The sequence below is a fragment of the Pseudonaja textilis genome, chromosome Z (genome assembly GCF_049901715.1).
Source record: "Pseudonaja textilis isolate UNSWEBS1 chromosome Z, rPseTex1.2, whole genome shotgun sequence".
NCBI classification, from domain to species: Eukaryota; Metazoa; Chordata; class Lepidosauria; order Squamata; family Elapidae; genus Pseudonaja; species Pseudonaja textilis.
The window spans coordinates 126,869,783-126,883,989 of NC_142008.1; the positions used below are offsets into that span (position 1 = coordinate 126,869,783).

The 14,207-nt window shown below is 45.4% G+C and overlaps 1 protein-coding gene across 1 annotated transcript in view; it reads left to right on the forward strand.

Moving 5' to 3' along the window:
• The first annotated feature begins 475 nt into the window (after nt 1–475).
• Nucleotides 476–14,207, forward strand: part of LOC113448748 (myosin-6) — a 65,104-nt gene continuing 51,372 nt past the window's right edge. The window contains 9 exon segments of the mRNA XM_087918189.1: nt 476–507; nt 2,153–2,202; nt 6,178–6,379; nt 8,728–8,871; nt 9,600–9,756; nt 11,249–11,276; nt 11,437–11,526; nt 11,569–11,575; nt 13,177–13,269. Of these exon segments, the coding sequence (XP_087774315.1) occupies nt 6,179–6,379; nt 8,728–8,871; nt 9,600–9,756; nt 11,249–11,276; nt 11,437–11,526; nt 11,569–11,575; nt 13,177–13,269 (720 nt within the window). The 5' untranslated portion in view covers nt 476–507; nt 2,153–2,202; nt 6,178.

Genomic DNA, 14,207 nt, shown 5'->3' on the forward strand with positions numbered 1-14,207 from the left:
GAGAACGTACAGGGGAAGTGAAATTTCGGTAATTTTATCATTATCCTCCTTGCAATCTCCCTTCCAGTTTGCCATCTGTGCAGACTCTCCAACAGAATCTTCTGTTCTCTTATCAGCTGCCACCTCCACCACCGGCGCCCTCCAAGTTGTGTGTGTGTGCGTATGTGTGTGTGTTTATGTGTGTGTCCCCGTCCATCACCCCATCCTCTGGAATGTATTTCTCTTCTGAGCATCAAAGGATGCAGGAAGGCGGAGGAGAAAGGCAGACGATGAAGTGCTGAAGAGCAGCACCATTCATGGTCAGAGATGGCCTTCTGTGTGGGACCATTCTCGCTGCTTCCTTGTCAACATGTCACTCACAGCTGAAACGGCCTGCAGAGAAGGGGGAGGCCGTAGGGGTGGGGAGCAGCTGATGCTATTTTGGAAGGAAGGATATAAAGAAAGAGGCCACCATCAAAGCCACAGATCTTACTGGGACACACCAGAGTGAGATACTTCCTCCAGGGCGTAAGTATGAAATCCTTTCGATTGGATGGTTGAGTTTTCCCAGGAAGATCTGGAAAGGAACGCCAGATCCAGACACTTGAACCCGTGTTCCACCCTGGAGTTATTTTCATACAACCCTACCCAAGTTGGGCTGGAACAAAGCTAAAGGTGGTAGGTTTTTATTCCATGCCTTCATCAGAGGACTTGATGGAAGCCGACCGTTGCGTGATGGACATCTTAGTGGAAGGAGGAAAACAGTGTGGAAAGTCTTCTGAGGGATATCTTGGGAGATGTGCATGGATGGAGGAGTTGGGATAGAGGGAGGGACACATGAATTATGAGGACGGGGCAAAGCATAGTTAGAAGAACTGAGTTGACCACAGACGGGCAGCATCTACTGAGCTTTTCGTCCAATGTAGGGTTATCACAAACAAGAAGAGCATGGATTAAAGATCTACATGGCTGTGCAGCATTTCTCAAGCTGTCCCAGTTTAAGATGTCTGGACTTCAACTTCCAGTGCAGCTGGCTGGTGAATTCTCGGAGCTGAAGTCCAAATATCTTAAATTGGGAAAGCTTGAGAAATACTGGTGGTGAAAGGAAACCAGAGAGGGCAGGACAATCTGTAGCAGGTGCTACCGCAAGAAATCTTGCTGTAATTAAGAAGAGATTGGACAACCATTTGTCCGGAACGGTATAGGATCTCCTGCTTGAGCAGAGGGCTGGACTAGAAGACCTCGGAGGTCCCTTTCAACCTTGTTCTTCTGAATCCACGGATTCAGCTCTGGAGGTTTGCACTGAATGAAAAAGGTTTGCAGAAGAGAAATAAAATTTAGCAGAAAATTTTAGGCTGAGTGGGAGCAATGGCCAGGAAGTTAAGAAGAAAGCAGAGACGATTAAATGAAGATTAACTGTAAGCGAGCAGGAGAGGAAAGGAAGGAAACCTGCAAACCATATCAGCCAGTTGAAGATGCTGAGGTAACAAAAATTCATAGATGGGTGGCTGAGCAGAAACTGGAGAGAGATTGAGAGAGAGAGAAAGAGAAAGAGAGAGAGAGAGAGAGAGAGAGAGATTTGAAGAAGAAATATTAGCTACCGAGATGCAAGCAGGAAAAGAAACAATGGATGGAAACTCATCAAGGAGAGAAGCAACCGAGAACTAAGGAGAGAAATTTCCTAACAGGGAGAAGAATTAATCAGTGGAACGATTTGCCTCCAGATTAGTTGTGGATGCTCCCAACACTGGAGGTTTTGAAGGAGAGATTGGACCACCATTTGTCTGAAATGGGATCGGGTCTCTCATTTGAGCGGGAGTGGTGGTGGACTAGATGGCCTCCAAGGCCCCTTCCAATTCTGCTCTTCTGTTCTTCCATTAAAAAAAAAATGTAATAAAAATAAGGATATAATTTTTTTCTCTGTAATTTCTTCTCCACTGGCGGGGTCCACCCCCCGCATAAACTATCTATCCAAGGTTTGCAATCTTCTTCCACCCCATATTACAGCTTTCCGAGGGCAGCTGTCTGACACCCCCTCTGACATCCAAGTCCAGCTGCTTTGTCCAACTGCACCGCGAAATGTCAACCTCAGACTCCCCAATGGGCCCCACCCTCAATGCTTCGAGCCTGACCCTCTTCGAGGCCTTCACTTTTTCTCTCATTCTTTTCCCAGCCTCGATTTCTCTTTTGTTCCGTCGTTCTCCCCCTGCAAGCTTCTTAAAGGTAAGTTTGTCTTCTTTTTAAAAAAAATAAATAAATCTTGGCCTTAGGATCTTCCTTTCTTTGGAAGGGGAGACACCACGGATGTGGTTGAAGGAGGCCCTCAAGCCACAGTATTAGTACCCCTTTAATAAAGACCTTATAAACACCTGGAATACTGCATCCAGTTTTGGTCACCACATTACAAAACAGATGTTGAGATTTTGAGGGAAAAGCGCGGAGAAGAACAACTAAGATGATCAAAGGCCTGGAGACTAAAACATACGAACGACAGTTGCAGGATTTGGGTTTGGCTTGTCTACGGAAAAGAAGGATCAGTATGATAGCAGCATTCCAGCCTTTGAGGGGCTGCCACAGAGAGGAGGGGGTCAAACTATTGTCCTAAGCACCAGAGGGCAGGACAAGAAACAATGGGTGGAAATTAATCAAGAGAAGCAACCTGGAATTAAGGAGAAACTCCCTAACAGGGAGGACAATTAACCAGTGGAACAGCTTGCCATCAGAAGTTGTGGGCCCTTCATCACTGGAGGTTTTTAAGAAGAGATCAGACTGTCACTTGCCAGAAATGGTATAGGGTCTCTAGCTTGAGCAAGGGGTTGGACTAGAAGACCTCAAAGGTCCCTTCCAGCTCTGTTCTGGTTGAAGTCTTGATACCTGGTGCATCTGAGCAGGTTTCTAGGAAGTGATGCAAAAGATGTAGTTGGCTGTGTTTTTCAGCAATGTGTTCTGGTTAAGCCACCAGCACAGCTAAAAATTCTCATATATGAATTTCATCTGTGCTGGTGGCTTAACCAGAACACTTTGCTGAAATAGTAATATTTGTAATATTTGTTTATTTTGTTTAATTGATTTTTATCCCGCCTTCATTATTTTTACAAATAACTCAAGGCAGTGAACATATTCGACACACCTCTTATTTTCCCCACAACAACAACCTTATGAGGTGGGTTGGGCTGAGGGAGAGAAGGACTGGCCCAAAGTCACCCAGCCGACCAATTATTTGGAGCCAATCACCAGGAGACTGTGAGTTCTAGTTCTGTCTTAGGCATGAATGATGGCTGGGTGACTTTGAACCAATCACCAGGAGATGGTGGGTTCTAGTCTCTCCTTAGGCATGAATGGCAGCTGGGTGACATTAGGCCAACCACCAGGTGACTGTGAGTTCTAGTCCCATTTTAGTCATGAATGACGGCTGGGTGAGCTTTTGGCCAACCCCTCTCTCTCATGTCCCTGCCTGCCTCACAGGGTTGTTGCTATTTTGGGTTAAAGAGGAGTAAGAAGATGTATTAGGTAAGTTCTCTACCTTAAGTTGTTTATAAATGTGGGATATAAATCTATCAATTTCTAGTCCCTCCCCCAAACTTAACCATGGGACAAATACCCTGTGTGTGTATATATATATATGGCATTCAGCTTTGTTGGGTATTTTCCCACGTCATTGTAGTTGTGCTTTTAAAGTTGTAGCAGCGTTTCGGCAGAATCTCATCTGCCATCATCAGGCGATGAACAGACGAACCCTATACAGAAGCCTGATGATGGCAGATGAGATTCTGCCGGCTGTTGCTACAACTTTAAAAGTACAACTACAATGACGTGAAAATACCCGAACAAAGCTGAATGCCATACATGTAAGTACCCGCGAAAACTTTAGAATATATATATATATATATATATATATATATATATATATATATATATATATATTCATTCATTCAATTATATACCTGCGTAATGGTCTCCTGCTTGAGCAGAAGGGGTTGGACTAAATGACCTCTGAGGTCCCTCCGAATCTTGTTATTCTGTGTTTTCTAATGATCTGCCAGCTCAGGGATGTGTGGAGAGCTCATTCCTTTCAAACGTGGAGAAATGAAAGGCATGAAAGGCAAACATTTGAAAATCTGGGGGCATTTTATCAGCTTTTGTGCAAGCATTTTGGTGGCGATGTTGGCATTTCCCTCTTATAAGAGAGCGCAAACACCTCACAATTATTTTTGAAAATGTTGGAGGGGCGTCAAGAGAATGGATTTTTTTTTTCCCCCAGAAACGGTGGGTAAAATGAAAAAGCGATGCCTTTCTGGGAGAAAATCTTCAAAGAAGCGAGGCTTAGATCTAAATTGGGCTCTGAAATTGGCATGATTTTATATTTTTGAGGTGATTAATGCCAAATTACCTCACAAGGAACTTATTTTGTTTTTATCACTGGCAGCTGAATTAATAATGGCTTGAACAGTGGAGATTTTTATATAATTTACCCTTTGAGAAAGCAGAACAGGCAGTCAATTGCTCTCCTTGAAAAACGTATTGATAAAATTCAAACATTACATTCACTGAGGGATAAATTGCATTATTGTTAAGCTGGAAAAGATAATAGAGACACTCAATCCCAGATTTCCAGGAGAGATAATAATCAGGATGATTGAAGCATTGATTTTAGAGAAATTCTGTGATTTATTCTCAGAAAAAATATAGCAAAAATAAGAATGTAGTTTCCCTAAGTGTAATTTTTAGCAACACTGCCTGGAAAAAATTCTGATATCCCCTCCCCACATTCTATGCATGGTCATGAAGAGCTAAATGGAGACCACATTTGAGCAAAAGTCTATGATTTTAATAAAGATTTGATTGACGGATTGGATTACACCATGATAGAAATGTTAAAAAAAAAATCTGTATTTTTCAAGCTTTACCACTTTAAGATGAGTGTGGACTTCAACTCCCAGAATTCCCCAGGCAGCAAAGCTGGCTGCGGGATTCTGGGAGTTGAAGTCCACCATCTTAAAGTACCCAACTTTGAGAAACACTTCTATTTTTTTGCCTCATGGAATTTGCTTTGGCTGGGGAATTCTGGGAGTTGGAGTCCACCCATCTTAAAGTCGCCAAGTTTGAGAAATACGTATACAGGAAGTCCTTGACTTACAACCATTCATTTAGTGCCTGTTCTAAGTTACAACAGCACTGGAAAAATTAAGTCATAAACATACAATTGTTTTTCACACTTACGACCGTTGCAACATCCCCAGGGTCACATGATCAAAATTCGGACGCTTGGCAACTGACTCGTATTTATGACAGTTGCAGCATTCCCAGGGTCTTGCTATCCCCTTTTTGAGACCTTCTGACCAGCAAATTCAATGTGTGTGTGTGTGGGGGGGAAACAGATTCAATTAACAACTGTGTTACTCATTTAACGACCTCAGTAATTCACTTAACAGCTGTGGCAAGTGAGGTCGTAAAAGGAGTCAAAGTTCACTTAACAACTCTCTTGCTCAGCAATGGAAGTTGGGGGTGGATTATGGTCGTAAGTCGAGGACTACTTGTATAAGCAAAGGCACAGGTAGCAAGGAGTGTGTATGTTTGTGTTTGCATGTGTGCAGAGGCGGGATTAAAAAAATCCCAGCAACTGATTTGCTGCCCGGTTTCTGGGTGGGTGTGGCCATGGTGGGCGTGGCCTACCGGAACTTCTGGGAGGGCCGTTTTTCGCCTTCCCAAGGGTCCAGAGGCTTTCCTTGGGCCTCTGGGGGAGCGAAAACAGCTACCCCCAGGCTATGGAGGCCTTCCAAAAGCCAGAAACAGGCCCGTTTCCGGATTTCCAGAAGGCCCATTGTCAGAAGGTCGCAAAAGGTGGTCACGTAACCCCAGGATCCTGCAACCGTCATAAATAGGAGTCAGTGGCCAAGTGTCTGAATTTTGATCACATGTCCCTGGGGAATACTGCAACAGTCGTAAGTGTGAAAAACAGTCATTAGTTACTTTTTCAGGGTCTTGTACCTTCCAATGGTCACTAAATGAACTGTTGTAAGTCGAAGACTACCTGCAGAGTAACTTTTTAAAAACCTCAGCCTAGGTCAAAGTTTAGCACCCCTAAGGTGCATGTGCCACCCTCCAACACTCACTCCAGGTTGTGTGTTTATGCGTCCCCTCGCTTTACATCTCTTTTTTCTTGCCTCCTTTTCTTCTTCCTTCCCGCCGGCGGCGCAGAATGGGTGACACACTCATGGCCGAATTCGGGGCCGCGGCTCCTTACCTCCGCAAGTCGGACAAGGAACGTCTCGAAGCCCAGACTCGGCCCTTCGACAGCCGGAACGAGTGTTTCGTGCCCGACGAGAAAGAGGAATTTGTTAAGGCCAAAGTGATAAGCCGAGAAGGAGCCATGGTCACCGTGCAGACGGAGAATGGCAAGGTGGGTGGACGTGGAAAAGCTGGGTTCCAGAAGGAAGGTGGCCACGCAGGGGAGATGGTTGGAAAGGTCTACAAGGTGGACCGGTGAGAATTTGTGGGGAAGGTGGGTTCCAGGAGGAAGGTGGCAATGGAGGAAACCTGGTTGAGATGTCCTCCAGGGGAACCACTGAGAATTTGTGGGAAGGTCGGTTCCAGGAGGAAGGTGGCAGTGGAGGAAACCTGGTTGAGATGTCCTCCAAGGTGGACCACTGAGAATTTGTGGGGAAGGTGGGTTCCAGGAGGAAGGTGGCAATGGAGGAAACCTGGTTGAGATGTCCTCCAAGGTGGACCACTGAGAATTTGTGGGGAAGGTGGGTTCCAGGAGGAAGGTGGCAATGGAGGAAACCTGGTTGAGATGTCCTCCAAGGTGGACCACTGAGAATTTGTGGGGAAGGTGGGTTCCAGGAGGAAGGTGGCAATGGAGGAAACCTGGTTGAGATGGTGTCCAAGGAGGGCTGGTGAGAAATTGTGAAACAGGTGAGTTCCAAACGGAAGGTGGCAATGAAGGAAATCTGTATGAAGAGGTGTCCAAGGTGGGTTGGCGAGAATTTGTGGGGAATGTGGGGTCCAGAAGGAAGGTGGCAACACAAGGGAGATGGTTGAGGTAGTGTCCATCATGGACAGGTGAGAATCTGTAGAGAAGGTGGGTTCCAGAAAGAAGGTGACAACGGAGGGGAGCTGCTTGTTGTGATTGTTCAAGATGGGCTGTAGAGAATTGTGAGTCAAAATATTTGAAAAGTTGCGGAGTCAAGAGCAGGGAAGGAGATCTTATGGTGAAATCTTGACCAAGAGCGAAGGACAGATATCAAGGCATCAAAATCTTCAGAAAAAATTGAGCGGAGCTGAAGTATCAATCCAGGAATCGCCAGATAGACAGTCCCACTCTCCAAAGTTTTCTTCCAGAGCCTTGAGAAGAAGTTAGGGGTCAACCCTTCAAGGTAGTCTATCTTAAGAAACACAAACCACGAGTACTGTGGTGGCACAGTGGTTAGAATGCAGTATTGCAGGCTAACTCTGCCGACAGCCAGCAGTTCGATTCTCACTGGCTCAAGATTGACTCAGATTTCCATCCTTCTGGAGGTCGGTAAAATGAGAGCCCAGATTGTTGGGGGCAGTATGCTGGCTTGTAAACTGCTTAGAGAGGGCTGTAAAGCATTGTGCAGTGGTATATAAGTCTATCGCTACTAATGATACTTCTACCTGGTATCTTTTCAAGTCTGAAAGCACTTCTTTCCTCCTGTTCTTGTATCGAAGGACTTGGGGTGACATAATAGCGATATTCCAGTATTGGAGGGGCCGCCACAAAGAAGGGGGGGGGGTCAACCTAGTCTCCACCAAAGCAGGACAAGAAGTTGGAATGGATGTCAAAGAGAGATGTTCTGACCCAGGTCTCCAAACACCACAAACCCACTGAAATTAACTCAAAGATTCCTTTATTAGGAGCACCGGCAAAAAGTTTTTCTCACACTGCAGGCTAACAAGTCCAGCTGGCCAGGCGATTAACAGTTGTCTGCCACATCTATTTGTCTCCACTCTCTGCCTTTTATTGCCAGAGTGTATAAAAGGCAGAGTGGGGCCTCACTAGCAGCAGTGATAGCTCTTCCATCCTAAGAACCGGCCCATAGATTTCCACTGCTCTCCTCTCCTCTGCCTTTTGCACATCCGTACGCCAGGCACTGGAACCGGCTATTCCTCCTCTTTCTCATCAGCTACCCCCAGACCTGGGGGCAGTTGACTCTCCACCTGAGGACTGACAGACGGCCCAGGCTCCTCCTCTTCCTCTCTTTCTCTCTCTCTGCCAGCTCCACTCCCTCTTCCCCCTTGGAGCTCCCAGGTTGCCCTGAGGCTGACCCTAATTCCCACGCCTCCTCTTCCTCCTCTGATTCAGCTGCTGGAGGGGACGGTGGCCGACAGGCCACAACGGAAGAAGTAACCTAGAACTAAAGAGAAATTTCCTGACAGTGAGAAGAATTAATCAGTGGAACAACTTGCCTCTAGAATTTGTGGGTGCTCCATTTCTGGAGATTTTGTAGATAAGATTAGACAAGCATTTGTCTGAAATGACATAGGGTCTCCTCCTTGAGCAGGGGTTTGGACTACAAGAGCTTTAAGATCCCTTTCAACTCTGTTATTTGTGTGACTTTGCAGAAAACTAGGGATGCTTCCCACACCCCTTTTCCTTCCGTGGGCTGAGATGTCTCTTATCTGATCACTGCCTCCTCTGCAGTGCTTCCTCCTGTCTGCCAAGGTCATTCTCATAGTCCAATTACATCCAGCCAACCCCTGTTCTCTCTTCCTGACCTTTTTCAGACCATGACAGTGAGGGAGGCCGACTTCCACCAGCAGAACCCACCCAAATTCGACAAGATCGAGGACATGGCCATGCTGACTTTTCTGCACGAACCAGCCGTGCTCTTCAACCTGAAGGAGCGCTACGCCTCCTGGATGATCTATGTGAGTAAAGACATGTCCGTCCTCATGGGCCACACTGGGAATAAGGGTTTATTTTCTCCCCAAAGCACTCCTCCCACAACCAATTATCTCTGTTGATGTCATCTTATGGGATCTATGGAGATTCTCCGTCATCCAGGCCATGGTTGTCCTAAAGGTGCTTTTTCAAAAGGCAACTGGACTTGAAGAGGTTTCACCCTTCATCCAAGAAGCTTTCTTCAGTTCTGACTGAATGGCAGAAGACGGAAGGATTTATATTCCTTTGCACTCCTCTGATCGTTCGTACTCTCTCTGAGAGCTGTTGAGGTTGCTTGGAGATTTATCTGTGCCCTCGGTGTCCCCTGAATAGTGCAAATAGGTTGTAAATGTTTACAACACGGTCCCTTCAGCGGTTCTGGGAAGGTTCCACAGCCATTGCTTAACAAACGTCTCACTGAACGACAGAAAAGTTGGCCTCGATTGTAGTGTTAACTCAAGGGCTCTTACAGTTTCCTGCATCAAATTAGCTGTACCAAACTTCTCCAGAGGTTGGGACTTCAACTCCCAGGATTCCTCAGTGGGCGGGGCCATGGCTGAGAATTCTGGGAGATGAAGTTCGCCCCATTTGGGGGATGTCAGGTTTGGAGGAAGCTAAGCAATGGCTTCTTGGAGAAGAGGCTCCAAATTTATGCAATTTGGGGTGACCTTTTTGTGTGGTTTTCTCTCTGTTTTTGTTCTTTTTCCCTTCCCAGACGTATTCCGGCCTCTTTTGCGTGACGGTCAACCCATACAAATGGCTCCCCGTCTACAACGCTGAAGTGGTGGCTGCCTACAGGGGGAAAAAAAGGAGCGAAGCCCCTCCCCATATTTTCTCAATCTCCGACAACGCGTATCAATACATGTTGACAGGTAGGAAGCCTTCAAGCAGAGGTTGTCAGGTTGTTTTTAAGCACCTGTCGAAGAGTTGTAACTCAAGGTTGAAATGAGGGGTCCTTGGTGCTCTCTGAGTTTGGTTGTTTTCTTACAGATGTCTCATTACCAAACTGGGGAACATCATCAGGGCTGGAAGGAAGTGAGGTTTGTGGAGAGGAGGAGGACTGTGGGGTCCTTGGTGCTCTGAACGTGGTTGTTTTCTTGCAGACATCTCATTACCAAACTAGGGAACATCATCAGTGCTAGAAGGGAGAGATGTTTGCAGAGATGAGGAGGAGGAGGAGGATTGTGGGGTCCTTGATGCTCTCTGAGCTTGCAGACGTCTCACTACCAAACTAGCTAACATCATCAGTGTTAGAAGGGAGTGAGGTTTGTAGAGCGGAGGAAAAGGAAGAGGGGAACTGTGGCATTCTTGGTGTTTTCTGAGCTTGGTTGTTTTCTTGCAGACGTTTCATGACTCAACTAGGAACATCATCAATGCTAGAAGGGAGAGGGGTTTTCAGAGAGGAGGAGGAGGAGGAGGAGGAGGTGGAGGAGGTGGAGGAGGAGGTCTGTGGTGTCCTATGAGCCTGGTTGTTTTCTTGCAGTCGTTTCATTATCAAACGAGCTAACATCATCAGTGCTAGAAGGGAGTAAGGTTTGTGGAGAGGAGGAGGAGGAGGAGGAGGAGGAGGAGGAAGAGGAGGAGGAGGAGGAGGAGGAGGAGGAGGAGAAAGGGGAGGAGGGAGAAAAGGAGAGGAGATGAGAGGGAGAGGAGGAGGAGGACTTGGGATCCTTGGTGCTCTCTGAGCTTGGTTGCTTTCTTGCAGACATTTCATGACCCAACCAGGGAATATCATCAGTACTAAAAGAAAGTGAGGTTTACTCTCTTTTTATACATTAGTCTCTTGGCCTGTCAGTGTCGTTGGGAGTGGTCTTGGCGGTTCCTTGATTACGCTGTTGATAATTTCTCAACACATGGATGGACTTAATCATAGTTTCAACAGGGTAAGGGTGAGCCTCCTAGACTAAGCCAAGTCCAAAAATGCCAGAGAATTCCCTGAAGCCTTGCACTCAGGCAAATCAGCCATCAACAGGCACGCCGAGATAAACAACAACTACATACCATTCAAAAGCGAGAATCAAAAAGATCTCACCATCAATTGACACCCAGATGAGCAGAGACTAGCACCAAGATCAACAATCAAGAAGTAAACAACACCCCAAGCAAGGAACTACCAATGCAGACAAACAAGCTAAGAATAAACAACAGCCTAATCTAGCAACTGTCACTAAAATGGCCCTAAAATCAGGCATGGCTCACTTAACAACCCCCTTGTTAGCAACAGAAATTCTCATCGCAGTTGTGGTCGTAAGTCGAAGTCTACCTCTGGAAGGTGTCAGCTACGCATTCGTTGCAAAGATGATTGAATGGGTTAAATTCGGCTCCACACTGACCCCAATCTTGATATTTGCTATTTTCTTTCAGATCGAGAAAACCAATCTATCCTCATCACGTGAGTATCAAATGCATCTTCTCATGAAAGTTTTAAAAGTTGGTAGGAGGGCCTTTTTTTAAAACGAAACAAAACTGGGATGGCTTAGAAGTCATAGATGAAAGCTACTCCCTTTTCCCACACACATCCCTTCCCCCACTTTATTCTGTCTCCTTTTCAGTGGAGAATCTGGCGCAGGGAAAACGGTCAACACTAAACGAGTCATCCAATACTTCGCCAGCATCGCTGCCATTGGGGACCGCAAAAAGAAGTCACCAACTCCCCCAAGGTAGTTCTTATTCTGGTTTTGGAGTTCAACAGTCAGATATGTTTTAACTATGGGTTATGGGACTAGTAATCTAACATCTGGAGAACATCAATTTGGGGAAGTTTCTCTTAAAGCCTGCTCCTGAGAAGATCTTCCTGACGTTTTTTTTGGAGAACATCAACTTGAGGAAGCTTATTTTATAGCATGTTCTTGAGAAGATGCCCCTAGCGTTTTCTTCCCTTGGGTTTTGGATTTAGCTGATAACATTTTGAGAAGGTCCAGATGATCCTTTTCTTCTGCTCCCTTAGATGAAAAGCAAGCCACGGTCTTCTGCAATGGAAGGTAGAACCAAAACTAAATTCAGATCCCCTCTGATAGATTATGGCACCTTCTAGAATCAGTCAACTATGGCCCTGTTGAAATAAGACAGAGAACAAGCTTCACATAAACAACAGGGATAGATGTGAGAAGATGGGATGAGTCACTAGCATGGAAATTACTCCTGGGTGTACATTCTGGGCTGGCATGACCCAAAACATCACCACGTTAACCAGAACCTCTCAAAGAATAAGATCTAAGCTCTACCATTGGTCAGGGTTGGAAAAAGGCAGCGTGGTATAGTTCTGGAAAACTCAATGAACCCTTGAAGGAACCCATATGCATGCCTTCAGGTTGAGATTTCTTTAGCCAAGGATTTGTTTAGCCAAGCTACCTCTTACTCATGGACTTGCCTGTAGAGTCACTACCCTTTCTATTTGGAAAGGACAAATGGAATTCAGAAGCGTGTGAACTTCCAAAGCTCCTTCAGATATCAACCCAAACAATTTCCTCTATGTGTGGTCATTCGGACAGTCTCTTGTGTTCACCCTTGATCCTCTTGTTCACGCATGGGAATCCAGAATAATGGTCCATGATTCAGGTTGTTATCAAGCAAACGACACGACAATGGGATGTTGCTGGAATTCATTGTTGGGACGTATTTTTATCCAACAACTACAGTAGTATTCAGCCAGGAGATGGCAGTGTTTACAAGTTTGAATCTATGGTACATACTTTATGCTCTAAGTAGAATTTCCTGTTACAGTTAAAAAAAGCAGTTGACCAGTAAAGCACATGGTGACTGTACTCTTTGGTTTGGTTTGTGGTGCTAGATATAAACAGAATTTCTAACAGATTTGTCTTAGCTGGGTATTGATATCCTGGCAGGACTGAGCACCCTTCCCCATACATCTCCTTCTCCGTGCCACCAGCCTTCTCCAAATTTCTAGAAATATTTGATGACAGGTCCATCTTCCTAAGCATAGTGTGATAGCAAGTTTCCATCAACTTGTTCATGGAAAACTAGGTTGACTATTTCAATATTCCTGTGATACTCCTTGTGTCTCTTGTGTCTTCTACTTCAGTGGGTCTCAACCTTGGCAACTTTAAGCTGGGTGGACTTCAACACCCAGAATTCCTCAGCCAGCAGGGGGAATTCTGGGAGTTGAAGTCCACCAGGCTTAAAATTGTCAAGATTGAGGAACACTGTTCTACGGTCTCATTCATGATGGTGGGTTTAGGAGCCGTTTCTATGGAGATGGGATGAAAAAACAAATGACCTTTCTTCTCATCTGGATTTTTTTCCCTTCTTTTGTCTGTTTGGTTTCTGCTTAGGGGACGTTGGAAGATCAAATTATCCAGGCCAACCCTGCCTTAGAAGCCTTCGGCAACGCCAAAACTTTGAGGAACGACAATTCTTCTCGTTTTGTGAGTGCTCCAAATCTAAAGTTAGGTTTGAGTAAGAAAGATCGCCGACGTTCATCTAGAATCACGGTGGAGGGTGATAAGAAGGAAGATGTCTCACCTGTCTTCCTGCTCTACTACAAAGTTATGTCGACCTTGAAAGAGCTGCCATCTTACAGAGGCCATCAGTCCATACAGGACATCCTCAACTTACAACAGTTCATTTGGTGACCATTCAAAGTTACATTGGCACTGAAAAAAAGGGACTTATGACCATTTTTCATACTTACAACAGCTGCAGTTTCCCCATGGTCATGTGATCCAACTTCAGAAGCTTGACAAACCGACTCACATTTATGACGGTCTCAGAGTCCCTTGGGGGGGTCACGTGATCTCCTTTTGCAACCTTCTCATAAGAAAAGTCAATGGAGAAGCCAGATTCATTTAACAACGGTGTTCCTAACTTAACAATGGCAGCGATTCACTTACCAACTGCAGGGAGAAAGGCTGTGAAATGGGCAAAACTCACTTAACAGCTGTCTCGCTTAGTGACAGAAATATTGGGCTCAAGTAATCCTTGATTTACAACCTCAATTCACACCACGATTCCCATTGCTCAGGAGGCGATTGTTAAGCAAGTCCTGCCCGATTTTATGTCCTTTTTGCCATTGTTAAGCAAAACCACTGTGGTCGTTAAGTGAATCACACAATCATTAAGCGAATCCGGCTTCTCCCATGGACTTCACTCATCGGAAGGTCATGAATGGTGATCATATGACAGTCGTAAATATGACCCAGTTGCAAGCATCCAAATTCAAGGACTGGTCGTAAGTCACTTTTTTCAGTGTTGTAACTTTGAATGGTTTCTCAATAAATGCTTGAAGATCGAGGTCCACTGGCCAAGTGGAAGATTTGATTTGATTCAAATCTAGATACTAAGCTGGCAGGAATAGCCAACCCCT